Here is a 17,500-nt window from a genome sequence, read left to right on the forward strand (position 1 = left end):
ACTAAGAAAGGAGGTACAATAGAAGGGATGAAAGGGGTTGCAGCTATGGGCCGAAGGGACACTGCAAAGAACCTTAAGTAATGCCTACAGTGCACCGCGTAAGGTACACTGACGGCACTATCGCCCTGCGGGAAAGCATAAATTGTAAGTGCGTCCTAAGACTTAACAACATTTGAGTAAGGAAATTCTCATATCCAGTAATTCATTAAAGTTAATTAAATGGTTGGTTTTCAATTCTCGTTATCATACCGAGATGGATCGCGTGTGGATTTTGATCTTGTGACGCAGAAGTCAGTCAGACTCATCTTGAGTTGTTGATCCTGTTGAGGTGCCACGTTGTCACATTAGGAAGTCTTTTATTTATTTAACTACTAAAATGTGGAACGATCTTTTAATTAATAATCTGTTTCTATCTCCCTGTTTTATCTTTTCTCTCATATAGGTATTCTATCCAGTGAAAATTTGTTGCAAAAGAGCGTGTCTTAATTTTGATTAATAATAATAATTGTTATAATAATAATAGGACGTCTTTAGGTATGCCGAGTTACAAGAATCATTTCCCCACGAAATAAATAGTTTGGATGCCGTGCGCCAACTGGGGAAAAAAATTGAGGATAATGTCCACAAAAGAGTCAGGGACAGCCTAAAAAATATATTAATAAAAAATAAAATAACTGGTTAGTGACGCAACAGACTATTGTTGCAGTTACTTTTCGTCTGGAGTCGAGACGCATTTCCGTGCACTTTTGCACACGCCCCTCTCAAAATTCAACATCCCACTTCTATATGCAATGTTATGAAGTTGGGGTTTTGGAAGGGGGTAAAGATGGAGATGTGTGAATTAGAATTTTACATGACATTTTTTTTTATTGAATATAATACAACTAAACAATTTGATCGTTATTAAATCGTAATATATCGCACACGACACATCACATCCATCAGTTTCTGTGCGTATACAAGGGACGACTTCATTATCAGTTTCACTTTTGGTCTACTTTACAAACAAAACATAGACAATTTGATAGGTAGCTCATTATTATCGTGATTATCCTAATTTGATAGATGGCTCATTATTATCCCAATTTGATAGATAGCTCATTATTATCCCAATTTGATAGATAGCTCATTACTATCGTTATTATCCCAATTTGATAGCTCATCAGTAATTTATGGATAGCTCATTATTATCGTTATTACCCCAATTTGATAGATAGCTCGTTATTATCGTTATCATCCCAATTTGATAGATAGCTCGTTATTATCGTTATCATCCCAATTTGATAGATAGCTCATTATTATCATACGTTACCCCAATTTGATAGATAGCTCATTATTATCGTTATTACCCCAATTTGATAGATGGCTCATTATTATCGTTATTATCCCAATCTGATAGATAGCTCATTATTATCACTATTACCCCAATTTGATAGATAGCTCATTATTATCACTATTACCCCAATTTGATAGATAGCTCATTATTATCATTAATATCCAAGTTTGATAGATAACTCATTATTATAGTTATATTATCCCAATTTGATAGATAGCTCATTATTATCGTTATCCAAATTTAATAGATTGCTCATTATTATCGTTATTATTCCATTATTATCGTTATTATCCCAGAAGTGTTCCTGTCGGTCCAAAGTAATAAGAAAAAGACTTCACTTTCTCAATAAGGACCTCGTTGTTCATCAGTACTGTTCTGGCTGAAGTTGTTTGCAAACCGGTAGCCTCTGGTGCAAGGAGCAATAGTTCACAACCAGGTTCTAGAGCCAAACATTTTCCTTTTTTGTCAGGTGACCTTTTTGGCTTATCTGTCCTTAAAAGGTCAATGAAAGCAGAAAATGATTCCAAGTGCTCATTTTCTAACTGCTTTGGTTTCAACGTCAAAAATAAAGTGTGAACAAAAACAAATGAAAGCATAAATCTCTCTCATATGACTGCTCACAAGCAGGTCTCAAGCCGGATAACAGGAAGGACCGCACTAGGATCAACAACTCGGCCTTGTAAAATCCAGATCATTTGCGGTCTGGTGCAAGCGGCAATGCTTCATTAAGAGACGCGAATGTCGTCATAGCACGCATAGCTCTCTCGATTGCGTCTACATCTATTGTTTCTTTTTTTTCTTTTACCCTACGTCATCCATTCACAAAATCGGTCTTAGGCACAACCTATCTCCCGGATGTTCATATATAAAATTCGTGGGTGTTGCCGTGTGCTAAAACCGTCCACGCAGATATTAAAAACACGAATAAAAAATTATAAAGTAAGTCGACAACCACACTTGCCCCGGCGCGGTTACCCTCAGGAATGGCTATCTAAAAATATCCCCCCCCCTAATCATTTCCTCTTCCTTCTATACCTACATAAATATACCGAAATAACTTCCTGCTGCTTAAAAAAAAAAAAAAAGGGCAAATATCAGAACTTCGTATAAGTATCTTGATATTATTTCCACTTCCTTTAGAACGTTGTCTCTTCACGCTGGTTGATGTTAGGAATAGAAAGATCCGCTGACCCTTCGATAAATAAGGAAATTCAAGAAATATAAATAGTGATAAACGAAAAACAAAAATAGAAAAAATGGGGACTTCCAATTTTAGAAAAGGAGCTAGTTAAGTATACCTTAGCTTAACCAGACCACTGAGGACTGATGGGCCTAAACTGATATATAAAACAGTAATTGAAAAATGCGCATCTCTATTTGCCTAAAATGCACTGTCTAATATTATAAACAAATCTCAAGTGACTAATGACAAGGGAGTTTCCTATACAGGAAGTTCATTACTGATTCAGATGTTGGAGATGAGTGTGGCAGTGACTGCTGTATTTTTCTTTAGACTGAGCTACCTTCCGCTAGATTATTATTATTATTATTATTATTATTATTATTATTATTATTATTATTATTATTATTATTATTGTATTCACTCACTCACTCAAAATCTTTTCTACTGCCCTAGCAACAGATTAAAATATGGTCTATTGCAATTTTCAAAAATATTTAGAAAAAACATTTCTTAAGTTCCTTCACTCGACACTACGCTAATAATAGGATATCTTTTCTAGATATTACTGTGAGGCTGATTAACAGCATAATTTATTAGCCATTATGCTTATTTCTTATATTTTTACTTTCTCCACTTTACTCATCCGCCAAATAAACCCTTACTTTATACTTAAAAATATACTCTTTCTATCTGGGGTCGTCATTTTATTATCAATAATAATAGCAATACTTGTTATATAATGGCAAAACTATTTTTTACTTTTATTTTATCTTATGTAGGAGGAGGAGGAGGAGGAGGAGGAGGAGGAGGAGGAGGAGGAGGAGGAGGAGGAGGAGGAGGAGGAGGAGGAGGACACTAGTGACTCAGTTGACAATGCGTTGTCATTTTAAAGTCACTATCTTGAAAATAACCACGATATAAAACCCTCTCTAAATTACATGAATGAAGCTTTTGTTTATCCAACAGACATTTCACTTCCGCTTCTAAATGATGTTTAGTCTCTTTGACGTCAGTGGGAACGTGTATGAGCAAAGTCTTCAACGATGTTACATCCTGAATGACATTATTATTATTATTATTCTCTTTGACGTCAGTGGGAACATGTATGAGCATAGTCTTCAACGATGTTACATCCTGAATGACATTATTATTATTATTATTATTATTATTATTATTATTATTATTATTATTATTATTAAGTGTAACCGTCACAACACTGAACAGCACAAATAAATTATACTTTTATGAATCTCGTAACACGAAATTTTCCATAAAATGCACTTTTACGGTTAATATTAGAATTATTAGACGGTTGAATCTGCAAAATATCTTCATAAGTAATAAATGTTAGTCATCAACAACAACGGCCATAATTCTAAGCTGCTGCTAATACCACACCATTATTAATACGAAATCACATTAGTGATAATCCGAAATGTGATAAAAACAGGAATACAAACCACTAAGAATGTTCAATAAAAACTGAAAAAAAAGAGCAATGAGAACCGTTCGCATCTACTTATTTCGTACCTATTATTGTACATAATAAAATTGAAAACAATACCTCATTAATAATAATAATAATAATAATAATAATAATAATAATAATATCGTTCATTATAACTGTAGCTAATTGATTTCTGCTATACGAATTTTAATAACGTAAGTCTCGCTATATGAAAGTCCATTTTCTTATACGACTCATAGAAAACCAGATCTTGCGGAGACTAAACAAAATATCCGACTCTTCCTGAGAACGAAGACTATTCCAGGATGCTTCACACTTTATACAGGTTTCTATTGTTTACAAGGTAAATTTTACACTTTTTTTTAATAACCATGTTTTAACATTGATAAATTCTACAGGAAATTCATGCAGAAACGGGCAGAATAGCATAGGAAGTAAACTGATTTGCAAAATTTAAGGTTTATAAAACCTTAAATTTTGCAAACCAATTTCCTTCAGTATTCATTATTGTTAAAATATTAGCGTAGGCTAAAACTTAATGCAGATCTTAGATATTTTATAATGTAATGCTACTCACTGGCACTGTCCATACAGTGATCATGACGATGCATAAGTTCTAAAGGTGAGATTACAAATGAGAGGGATATAAACCTTATAGCTCTATTATCTACTTCACTTACTGTGAACAAGTCTTTTTTATGATAATAACAATTATTACATGCAATATCTGTGACATTACAGTATATAGGACACCACCTTCTATACAGCTTTTAAAAGGACATATCCAGGAAGGTCAAATATACTATACCGAGGTCGAAACGGTGTGTGACGAACTTACGCTAAAAAGTACTGATCAAGTGTGACTTCAAAACCTTTAATCGTGAAGGACAAGAGTCCTTTATTAGTTTCCACACTGAAAACATGTAATACCAAAGGCGATACGCACACACACACATAAATGTTCGTTGACTTGTGACTGCTCATTATGGCCTAGGTCATAGGATGATTAGATAAATAGTATCTAAAACCAACGCTACTAACGCTGTAATCATTGTAATGGAAGGTCACGCAAAGAAACCTGTTGGAATCGATTCTCAAAAAAGAGAGAGAAAAAAAACATGAAAAATGAAAATGTTTAGGACGAGGAGATTGGTCTTTCTGTGGGACCAAGATGGAAGCTGAAACAACAGTTTCGAAATGCTGTGCATAGCAGAGCCTGTCAGGGTCATCTCTTCAAAAGGAAGATACTGTTGTCTGGCATAAAAGCCCCTGCCTCCCCCTCCTTCTTCTCTCTCTCTCTCTCTCTCTCTCTCTCTCTCTCTCTCTCTCTCTCTCTCTCTCTCTCTCTCTCTCTCTCTCTCCTAGTACAATGAATCTGAAATATCTTACTGCCACTACTCTGGAAAATTAAACAAAATAAGAACGTCACACTTATACACATGTTGCATAAGGAAAACTGTCCCAATTCTGCAAGCCTGAAGGTTTAAATATGACTTTATTAACTGAAATTAAGACACATTTAAACCTCAGACTTGCAGAATTGGGACAGTTTTCCTTACGTAACATATGTATAAGGGTGACGTTCTTATTTTATTTAATTTTCCAGAGCAGTGGAAGCAAGGAAACAAAGTCCCATTTAACTCAGTCTAGGATACCAGCTGATATATAAGGAGCGACTTATCTTTATCTACACACATGTAAAAGGAGAGGAAAATATGCGATAAGGGATCCGATAACAGCCCAGAAGCACACAGCCCATACTACCTGGACTAGATTTCAGAGTGAGACAGGGACAAAGGCAAGGAAAGGGAGTGAATTAGGCAAAGATGACTCACACAGTGTAATCATCTGGAAAAGGACAAGACGAGAGTAAATCAAGGAGTTGTTCTTCATTCCGCAGCAAAATTTTGACGTGTGTGACGCGCGAAAGTTTTTCCAACCGCTGTGCAGCAGAAGTGGTCCGTTCGTAATCTGATCACGCGTGCTCGTGAGATGGCACTGAAATACTAAAACTACAAGACCGAGGACTTTCAACCGCCAGGGCCTTCTACGGTTCGTTATTAAAACATAAACCGTTCCGCCTCGTTCGTTTTCATGCAGGGCATACAAGCGAGAAGCGAACGATTTCAAAAACAGTTCCTGAGGAGGAACTAGGCATTGACGAATCTCTCGAATCAGTCACAAGTCTAGACTGTTGTTCAGTGGGTGGGATTTTTGTGCAGGATAATCAAAAGGAGAATTCTTTTCATGCGCAAGGGTGATTCTCGAACAGTGCATGAGTTGAACAGAAAAAAAAAAACTCCCGTTAGACAACCTCAGGCAGGAATCTCTCTTACGATCTGAGGAATCTTCAAATAATTCTCTGAGAAATGTTGTTGTCTGCAATGGGCGGGGACAGGTTCGCGGCGGAGAGGCAGCAACAAGGAGCCACAGGCACCTTTGCGTACAGCCCTCCAGGACTTGTTAACGCTGCCTTTCAGAACGACGACGACGTCCACTTCGATGTGTCGAAATACCACCACAACGACCGCGGGGCCCGTGACATCGAAATGGACATTTCGAGAGAACGGGAAACCTACAGGTCGTTTGACAGCGCCATCTTGAGGATGGCCCTCAGAGACCAACAAGAGGAGAGGACGCAAGGTCATCGCTTTCAGGTAAACAACTGCACCGTCTTTGCCGGGTTGTTTTGTCACTTTTACCCATCTTTACTGGTCCATTTCTGCAGCATTAATAAAAATTCCAAGTAGCTATGCAAAGTTGCACGTCTCTGAATATGAATATAAAATTTAGGCCAAAGGTCAATCGCTGGGACCTATGAGGTAATTCTGCTATGAAGGTGGAAAGTAAGGTGCAAGAAAGGTAATATGAAAGTTGATACAGTAAAAGAAACGAAAGGGGTTGTAGCTAGAGGTTCACACAAGACGCTGCTGAGAACATTCAGTAATGCCTACAGTGTACCGCGTGAGGTACACTGACAGCACTAACCCCTTAAGGGGAAGATGCATGTCCTGAAGTATGCCAATAAGTGAGATTTGTTGACCATGAAACTACATAACAGTATTAAAAAAAAATTGCATTGCAGTTTCTCAAGACGTCGCTTTGACAAAGGTTGTGCCTCGTTGACTCCTGGTTCCTGAGCGCTCACTCCACAAACACAGCTGTGGGCACACTACACTTTTCGTGTTAGGTGCAGAACTATTTTACTTGAAACAGTTTTACTTTATAGCTTTTCCCTTTCATGCTGTTATTACATTATTTAAACTGACACTGAGTTATTTACAATTTTAAACGTCTTTAGCTTTTCTTTATTTATAGTACATCAAACTGTTTATTTCAATCCTTGACCATTACCCTTTTCTGCAACAAGAACCCCAAAAGTGATGTTTTTAAACTAATTTTTACCAAGTATTGTCAGTAAATTTCTACTTTACTTTTAACCCTTACCCTTTCACTCGACATTTACCACAACGGACACAACTCTTCCTCACTGCATGAGAGATGAGTTTGAGTCTTCTCACTCCTTACATAACGTATTACATCTCAATACACGAACGAAGCTGCATGACAAACAGCTGGGTGTAAGAAAGTACAAGGAACTGAATCGGGTGTTCGGTCACATTGTTAGTATGATAAGAAGGTTAATTTTGTAAACTGCACGTTTGAAGTCGTTCAAAATTAAAGCCTAACAACATTCTAACTAAAACTGTTCGGCTTCAAACTCGAACTTTACGATTTTTAAAATAAACTTGTTTGATTCGAAACTCAAACTGATCTTAAAATCACCCTGCGCGCAAGACACCCGCATATTTCTCTTCCAAACTGAACTTTTGTACTTCAAATCAAAACATTTATCTGAAGTCCGGCTTTCAAACTTGAATTAATAACTAAGTTTTAAACTCAATCTGCCCGTTCATCAGCCGATCTCTCCACGAATTTTTTTTAAGTTTCACTTATAAAAAACAAAACACTTTTTGAAACCAAACACTCCAATGAATAAGTCAGAAGCATTAATCTTCGGTCAACATTAATTCTTTATTTCCATAAGATTTTTCGTATGATTTAGGACAATACATTATCAATTTTCTCATAAATCGATGTAAAACAAAGGTATCTTATAAATTTTCATTAAACTGATTCGTATTAGCAGGCAACCATGCTCTTGCTTTCGCCCCAAATTCATGAAACTTGAAAAACAATAAATTAACAATAAGAAGACCAACAAGAGGAACGGTGAGAAACCATACAAAATAATAATAATAATAATAATAATAATAATAATAATAATAATAATAATAATAATAATAATAATAATAATAACATTCTTTATATCAGCTCAGGGCCATATACATGGAATACACAAAATGGAGACAATACTATACAAACACATAATTTAGATAACAATGAGAGAGAGAGAGAGAGAGAGAGAGAGAGAGAGAGAGAGAGAGAGAGAGAGAGACGTTATCACGCACTGGATCAAAGCTATCGCCAAACTTTATCTCTGGGTCGAATTTATCTATGAGATGTCAACAAGCTATACATGAGGTATGAGGTCATTTATTATACTGTTGCTCCATAATGTACAAAACAATCAATTTATTTACTTCTCGTCCAGTTACTCGTGTCAAGTAATACCATTAGATGACATCCACATAATATATATATATATATATATATATATATATATATATATATATATATATATATATATATATATATATATATATATATATATTTATATTTATATAGAGATATCTATATATTATATATATAGACAGATAGATAGATAGAGAGATAGATAAACTTCTTTTATGACCTTGGTAGGTCTGTTGCTACCGCCTTGGCCTGTCACTCGGGAGACTGAGGTTCATTCCCAGTGTGAGATTATATATATATATATATATATATATATATATATATATATATATATATATATATATATAAATATATATATGACAATCTAGGCTACATACAAACTTTAACTGTTTCCATACCTGCACAGTTCATTAGTGATGCACAGAACATCTCTGCACACACACAAACACACACACACACACACACACACACACACACACACACACACACACACACACACACCGTCACTCACCTCCACCTTGCACGTGCTCTCGGGCTTCCTTGATAACACTGCCCTCCTTTTCTGACGAGTTTTCACACCATCAATCCTCCCTCTTGATATTTCCAAAAAATGCATCCTCCTCCTATCTTACCACATGTCCAAACCATCTCAAAACTGATCCATTCTTTGACCTCTGCAAACATTTCGACAGTTTCTTGCTTTTTACAACACACATGTTACACGTACTTAATTCCCCTCTACATCTTCTATCTCTTCTCTTTCATTCCCATTCAACACCCCCACTTCGCCCATGATGAGAATTGGTGGAAGTGAATTCCTCATAAATAGGAAATGAGCCTCTCATCCTGATGCCATGGATGACAATGCTCTTCACTCCAGTGGAATTCCAGGAAAAAGAAAATGCCACGCTCTTTACAAGTCACAAAATGGCCGAGAAAATATGTTTATAAACCCATATCTTGCACTGATGTTGCAAGAAAGGGGAAGCATGAGATTAAAGATACAGACACCACCCTACTTACGAACAGATTACATACACTGACGCTGCCCTACTTACGAACAAGTTACGTTCCGGACAGCCGTTCAAAAGTTGAGTTGTTCGTAAGCTGGTTACTGTACTCTTCACATCTATTTAAGTACAGTATGATATAAAGTCAATCAGTGCTGTACGTTTTCTCGTCCTAAAACAATACACTGTGCATAGAACCGTAACTATGCAGAATAGGCGCAGAACAAAGGGGAGCGATCTGAGCACAGTTTTAATGGGAGATCCTGTTTGTTCATATCTCTGAATGTTCGTAAGTAGGGTGGCGCCTGTATAAACATGAGTTTTTTTTATCTCCCAGTCAAAATTTACAAGCCAACAACAAGTGCTCACGTGGTCTATAAAATATATCTTCTGGATTTCCCAAATCAAATTGCAAACTCTCCTAAGCCGAAAATGTTTTTGCTAACAAGATTCCCCTTTCTCCTATACTGGTAAATGAGAGAGAGAGAGAGAGAGAGAGAGAGAGAGAGAGAGAGAGAGAGAGAGAGAGAGAGAGAGGTCATCGAGTCCTCCGCGAGGCAGAATACATATAGGGGAAGGGTTGACCTCCATAACGACACTCGGTCACGAACGACGAGATTTGAATGGTGTCGCTATGGACCTGACAGGGATCAAGTGACTGGGACAATCGGATGCTTATCAACGCGGGAATACTGTTAACCACACTCAAGTAACACGATTCCACGGCCATAACTCGAGCGCACGCAAAAAAAGGTCCCCCCCCTCTCTCTCTCTCTCTCTCTCTCTCTCTCTCTCTCTCTTTCTTTCTATTATTATTATTATTATTATTATTTTAAATATGTTTCTTCTCTCTTTACCTTCTATTATTATTATTATTATTATTATTATTATTATTATTATTATTATTATATTATTATTTTTTCATTATTCATTCCTTATTAGATATTTAATTTTACACATCAGAAGGGAATATTTATTAATTATATAAATAATAACATTACATTATATAAATTATTATTATTACTTTAAATAAGCCTTTTTCCCATTTTTTCATTATTCATTCCTTAAGGCGACATTAGACATTCAATTTTACGCATCGGAAGGAAATCTCATACGTTACTTAATTATATAAATAACATTACTATAAATAAATACCATCACTACATAAATATTATTACTAGCGCATATTTATCAGATTGCTGTAAAGAAAACAAAAGCCTTACAATATGTGGCCGGAATATCAAGGCAGTGACAAAGTCAGATTCACTGACACGTTCCCACTGACGTAAATGGCAACAAAAACGCGAAAGAATTCAACTACACACAATGATGCCACCGAGTGTTTGAATGCCGTGCGTGACGTCACATATAAACAGAGAGTAAGGCAACAGGTTAACCTTGCACGGGAGAAAGAGAGGAAGAAGGAAAGAAAGAGCGAAAGAAGGGAAAAAAGAAAGGACGGTCCTCAGAATTCGGTACGTGTGTAATGACTCTCTCTCTCTCTCTCTCTCTTTAATTTTCCAAATATATTCAGAGAATATGGCGCGTAAGAAAATTATACTAAATCACGTACGGTACGCTCTGGTAAGAAAAAAAAATGCAAATGAGAATACAAAACGATTCAGACTCAGAATTTTAATTTGGTCCCTAAAATTTCCTTGATGAAAAATCCGAAGATCTGATAGCCATAACATCTATGAAAGTTCAGGAATGGTTCATTTTGGTTGCGGTTAAAAAAAATGTTACTATTTGCATCCTGAGTAATGGTTAATTTTGGTTACAGATGAAAATGTTAGGCCTCCTCTTTACGTCTTGAGTAATGGTTAATTTTGGTTACAGTTAAAAAAATGTTACTCTTTACATCTTTTGAGTGAATATAGCCGTGGTTCGGTCTAATCGTCTTTCTGCCAGCGTGGGATCGGCACAGTCTACACAACTCTTCTGTTTAAGCTAAATGAATTCTGCTAAGCTGATTACGCTTTCATTCATACTTTTCCAACTCGATGCTCCCAGATAAGCTCCTAATTGTATTATGGACACATCGTCGCCCTGAAACCTTGCCTCCATTTCTTCTCTTAAGAGCTATGAAACAACTACTAGAATTTCAGAAGATTTCAAGTATGCATATATAATTATATATATATATGTATATATACACATACATTATATACACACGTATATATACATATATATATATATAATTTATATATAGAGAATAATAACCATAACTCCCCTTAACTTCTCGAATTACAATGACAATTACATACGTATCTGGTAAAAAGTGACCACAGATATTATATATATATATATATATATATATATATATATATATATATATATATATATATATATATATATATATTTCAGTCACACACACACATATATACATTTCATATATATATATATATATATATATATATATATATATATATATATATATATATATATATATATATATATATATTGCAATCACCAGGTACGACAGGTAGAGCAAGGCCTCTTGGCTTCTCCAACAAATAAGCCTTTGTCCTCTCACCTTGACGATCATTTACCAAAAGTCAAGCATTTCTTTTCCACCATAAGTTTTCATGGCTGTGCATCGGCACGGCCCCGAAAATTGTCCAGCTCCGACCTTAAGAATTTTGGGCAAGGAAATTTTATTTAAGATACAATACTGATATACAAAGATTATTCGTCGAAAGGCATCAAAGTGGTGCTCGACTACCGCAAATAATAATAATAATAATAATAATAATAATAATAATAATAATAATAATAATAATAATAATAATAATAATAATAATAATTTTATTTTATTTAAGATACAATACTAATATACAAAGATTATTCGTCGAAAGGCATCAAAGTGGTGCTCGACTACCGCAAATAATAATAATAATAATAATAATAATAATAATAATAATAATAATAATAATAATAATAATAATAATTTACGATACAAAGATCATTCGCAAAAGGCATCGAAGAGGTACTGAACTAGTGCAAATAATAATAATAATAATAATAATAATAATAATAATAATAATAATAATAATAATAATAATAATAATAATAAAACGCTTTACGATACAAAGATCACTCGCGAATGGCACCTAAGAGGTATTGGACTAGTGCAAATAATAATAATAATAATAATAATAATAATAATAATAATAATAATAATAAACGCTAATAAAAGATCACCCGAAAATGAAAGAACGCATCTACCTCAGCAACAATTCCAGAAGAAAACAAGGTCAAAAGGTCAAAGACGGGTACACCTGCAGCCGGTAAACGCTGACAGGTTTCCGTGTGGCTTTCTCGTTACGTAAGACGAAGCTTGAGAGAATTCTCCATTTCCTGACTTGACACTAACAAGTTACTAAGTATTAGAATGCCTCATGACTTTTAATGAACGAGTGTCTGTTTAAAATGGTCAAAATATGTCAAAAAAGGAGAATAAGAAAGATCATTAAATAAACAAAGAAAAAAAATATGCCTAAGAAATAAGAGGCTTGTTATGATACATCGTTGTAGCACAGAGGATGTCATCAGCACTTCCGGAATCTTTTTTTTTTTTTTTCGCTAATTGTATTATTCTCCCGCAGTTGACTTGGCATTTTAGGAAACATCGTTGCCTTGCGTTTTCGCAAACGTTACGAAAATTTATATATATATAATATATATATATATATATATATATATATATATATATATATATATATATATATATATATCTATATACTTATATATATATATATATATATATATATATATATATATATATATATATATATATATATATATATATATACATATACTGTACACCTACACACGATTTGGGAGTACTATTTTCTATCTTAAAAGCTAACTGATCCCTAATTATTTCCATTGTAAACACTATACCTTCCGATATATTTCTTTCAACATTGCTTTTCGTATACTTGTATTATTTTCTACGAAATCCTTCTAACCTATAATTTTGTTTCGATGATGAAAGAACGGACCCTGAAGGCTGCCTGACTTTTTCCTGCGGCGTCTGACATTCCTCAACTAATATAAAAAAAAAAATAAATACACAACAAAGAACGTGAACAGTGCAGGCAATGGATAACTACTGGCCATCACTTACGGAGGACACTGACGCAACCGATGATACGCCAAAAAGCAAAACAATGAACAGCAAAAAGAGAAAAAGCCTTAAACGATAATAAGTGGGAGAAGAGAAGCAAAAAAGAGAAATGATCCTCTTTTACAAATCCCGAGAACACGAAGGAACATTCGGGACCGCGGCTCATTTGGAGGTCACGACTAAAAGGCAAAAGGCAGTTACTGCAAGGCAATAAATGCCAAAGAATTTACGCAAATGAAGGAAACAGAAGAATAAAATCTGGAATTTAGATAATCCAGAATAAAGGAAAAGACTGCAATTTATTTTGGCATTTTTCAGAGCTCTGAGAATTAATTTTGCCATTTTTTCAGAGCTCTAGGAATTAATTTTGGCATTTTTCAGAGCTCTAGGAAAGACGAATCTGATAACGTGAGAGAGAGAGAGAGAGAGAGAGAGAGAGAGAGAGAGAGAGAGAGAGAGAGAGAGAGAGAGAGAGAGACATGGAATGGTATCACCCATAGGGGTTCGGCGATCACCTTGTCGAGGCCTTTTCTTATGCTGCTTCAAATCTTCATTCGATTTTACTATTGAAACCCTTGTATGAGAGAGAGAGAGAGAGAGAGAGAGAGAGAGAGAGAGAGAGAGAGAGAGAGAGAGAGAGTCTCACAAGATCAGGCCAACCACTCCAACGGCTTCTTTCTTCACTCTCAGACACACAGCGAACTGAGGATAAAAGGAACTGTCTGGGTTTCTCAATTAATCCTTTGTGTAAGCTTTATCTTCTCCGTCTCTTTTCTCGTCTTTTTTTGTTTTTTTGTTATCTGTTCAAGGAAATTCAGGGCGTTATTCAAAACTTTAACGACAAAAGGGGTTAGGGGTCCTTGCTAGGATAATTGGGTTAAGACTGGCGCGTGGGGTGCACGAAAAGAAACATTGCTGATGACATGAGGAACCATTTAAAGAGACAGGGATACATACATACATACATACATACATACACACACACACACATATATATATATATATATATATATATATATATATATATATATATATATATACATATATAATCAACACCAAGTCGTTTCCATTAAAGGGGGCGGCTCCCCTTGAAAGAAAACACAATGATCACTTGCACATTCATACTCGAACACATACACACACACACACACACACACACACACATATATATATATGTGTGTGTGTGGTGTGTGTATAACGTATACATATATGTATATACATTGGAGAGAGAGAGAGAGAGAGAGAGAGAGAGAGAGAGAGAGAGAGAGAGAGAGAGAGAGAGAGAGAGAGAGAGAGAGACTGATCAAACCAAAAGAGCTGAAGATATGAACGGTACTTTCAATCAAACTGACTACTTGCAAGTAGCAACTTTACCATCATTTAAGCTAAACTAATACCTCGTGCTTTCTGGTTCTTTAGGAGAATATTAGCTGCTTAAATTTGCAAACAGAAGGAAAATGGATATAATAAAAAAGAAGTACTAACGATTCGATTCTTACAAGAAATATGTATCACCTGACATAAACGGACTTCAACTTGGTGAAGGAATTACAGAAATGTGTCACCTAATTATTTTTAATTGTTCTGAAAAATTTACTTAATGGGCATTGTTCATCAAGTCATCCAAACTACACACACACACACACACACACACACACACACACACACACACACATAGTATATAACGTAATATATACATATATATATATATATATATATATACATATATATGTATATATATGTATATATATATACATATACATACACAGACACACACACACACATACCTCTGATCTATCTACACACACATATATAAAATTTCTGAATTACACAACCTAAATGTACAAACATGAACACGTTACAATGCACCAGTTAAAACCACCTTACATAACATCGACCCTCTGAACTTCAACCCATCTCCTTGTTATGAATGCTTCAGCGGTACATTTCCCCAACAAGAGAGAGCGGAGCACGCAGTAGTAAGTAGGTACCACAGCACTTACAGGACATTAGCCACTCTCTGACTCACTCTACAATGACGGCGCAGGCTGTTATTTCAGTCATCACTTGACCTTATGGAATTCATGATCATGAGTAGTAGTAGCTATCTCGTCTCCACACATACATACATTACATACATCCTCATTATATATATATATGTATATATATATATATATATATATATATATATATATATATATATATATATATATATATATATATATGTATTTATATACATATAATCTTTTCACTTGAAACATTTTTCTACCGTCAAATATAAGAAAACAACCCACTAACATCGAATTCAATCTGCCATGGGACTAAGTTAACACCAAAGTAATTGTATATCATAAGTGCTCCAGCCCTTGCCAGGATTCTAACCTGTGCCTTTCTGGCTTGTAACTCAGGTTACAGTACCTTTATCCACTCAGCTATTAAGAGATAAAAACTACTTTCGGCTCTCTTTTACATATTCCGGTCGGTTCGAGTTCTGGGCTTTGAATCGAAAGCAACTCATCTCCTGTCTGCTACTGCTACTGCTACTACTACTACTACTACTACTACTACTACTACTACTACTACTACTACTACTACACACACACACACACACACACACACACACACACACACACACACATATATATATATATATATATATATATATATATATATATATATATATATATATATATATACTAAATACACTGCAAAAGTATATCAAAGTCAGAGAACTGAGGTCACCGGGCCTTCCCAGCTTTCTTGGTGATAAACTTGGCCCTTTTGATACAAGTGTTAGACGAAACATCCGTCGTCAGCTATTGCAAGTCCATCAGTTACCACAAATGAGAATTTATAACAGTGACATGAGACTGATCAACTTCGAATTCTTGAGAATTTATATCAGTGACAAGAGACTGATCAACTTCGAATTCTTAAGAATTTATAACAGTGACAAGAGACTGATCAGCTTCGAATTCTTGAGAATTTATAAGTGACAAGAGACTGATCAACTTCGAATTCTTGAGAATTTATATCAGTGACAAGAGACTGATCAACTTCGAATTCTTGAGAATTTATAACAGTGACAAGAGACTGATCAGCTTCGAATTCTTGAGAATTTATAGCAGTGACAAGAGACTGATCAACTTCGAATTCTTGAGAATTTATAACAGTGACAAGAGACTGATCAGCTTCGAATTCTTAAGAATTTATAGCAGTGACAAGAGACTGATCAACTTCGAATTCTTGAGAATTTATAACAGTGACAAGAGACTGATCAACTCCGAATTCTTGTGATAAAGCTGAAAGAGGAAATGTATCCGAGCGGAAATAAACACATCTCAACCGGAATATAAAAGAAAAATCATGGGATGTTGTCGATCAAAGGTAACATCCAGAGATCCGCTCATTATACAGCGTCACAAACTCCTGCTTCTTCTTCTTTTTTTTTTTTTTTAAATTGCTAATGACGAATTTCCGCTGCATAGGGGGGGGGGGGAAATAATCACGAAAAGTGGACCGAGCGAAAGAAAGCACGAACCTTAGCAGCTTACACTTTCCACGCTGCTGTTCTGAACCAGACGCCGACGAGAAAAACAACAATGATAAAGGAGAACCACACGTTAAATCAACAACACTCCACAAGAGCTAAACAACCACTCCCTCCCTCCCTCTTTTGGCGCCATACAATTCGCATGGCGAAGGTCACGCTGCCTACGACGCGGTGCAAAATAGCGCTGGAGGTAGCACCGTAACCTTGGGCAACACCTGAATT

General features: G+C 35.3%; 2 protein-coding genes across 4 annotated transcripts in view; one reads left to right on the forward strand and one right to left on the reverse strand.

Moving 5' to 3' along the window:
• Positions 1–17,500, reverse strand: part of LOC136854180 (zinc transporter foi-like) — a 116,946-nt gene that overhangs the window by 55,436 nt on the left and 44,010 nt on the right. The gene's annotated exons all lie outside the window — the stretch shown is intronic.
• LOC136854181 (proton-coupled zinc antiporter SLC30A2-like) overlaps positions 1–17,500 on the forward strand; it is a 113,739-nt gene that overhangs the window by 38,938 nt on the left and 57,301 nt on the right. Inside the window, exon 1 of one of the 2 annotated variants that reach the window (XM_067130486.1) lies at positions 5,766–6,644. The exons of the other annotated variant lie outside the window; for it this stretch is intronic. Coding sequence (XP_066986587.1) covers positions 6,357–6,644 — 288 coding nt within the window. The 5' untranslated portion in view covers positions 5,766–6,356. Of the gene's footprint in view, positions 1–5,765; positions 6,645–17,500 lie in introns of those variants that run through there. 2 annotated transcript variants of the gene reach the window in all.

The sequence above is a fragment of the Macrobrachium rosenbergii genome, chromosome 28, assembly GCF_040412425.1.
Source record: "Macrobrachium rosenbergii isolate ZJJX-2024 chromosome 28, ASM4041242v1, whole genome shotgun sequence".
Taxonomy (NCBI): Eukaryota; Metazoa; Arthropoda; class Malacostraca; order Decapoda; family Palaemonidae; genus Macrobrachium; species Macrobrachium rosenbergii.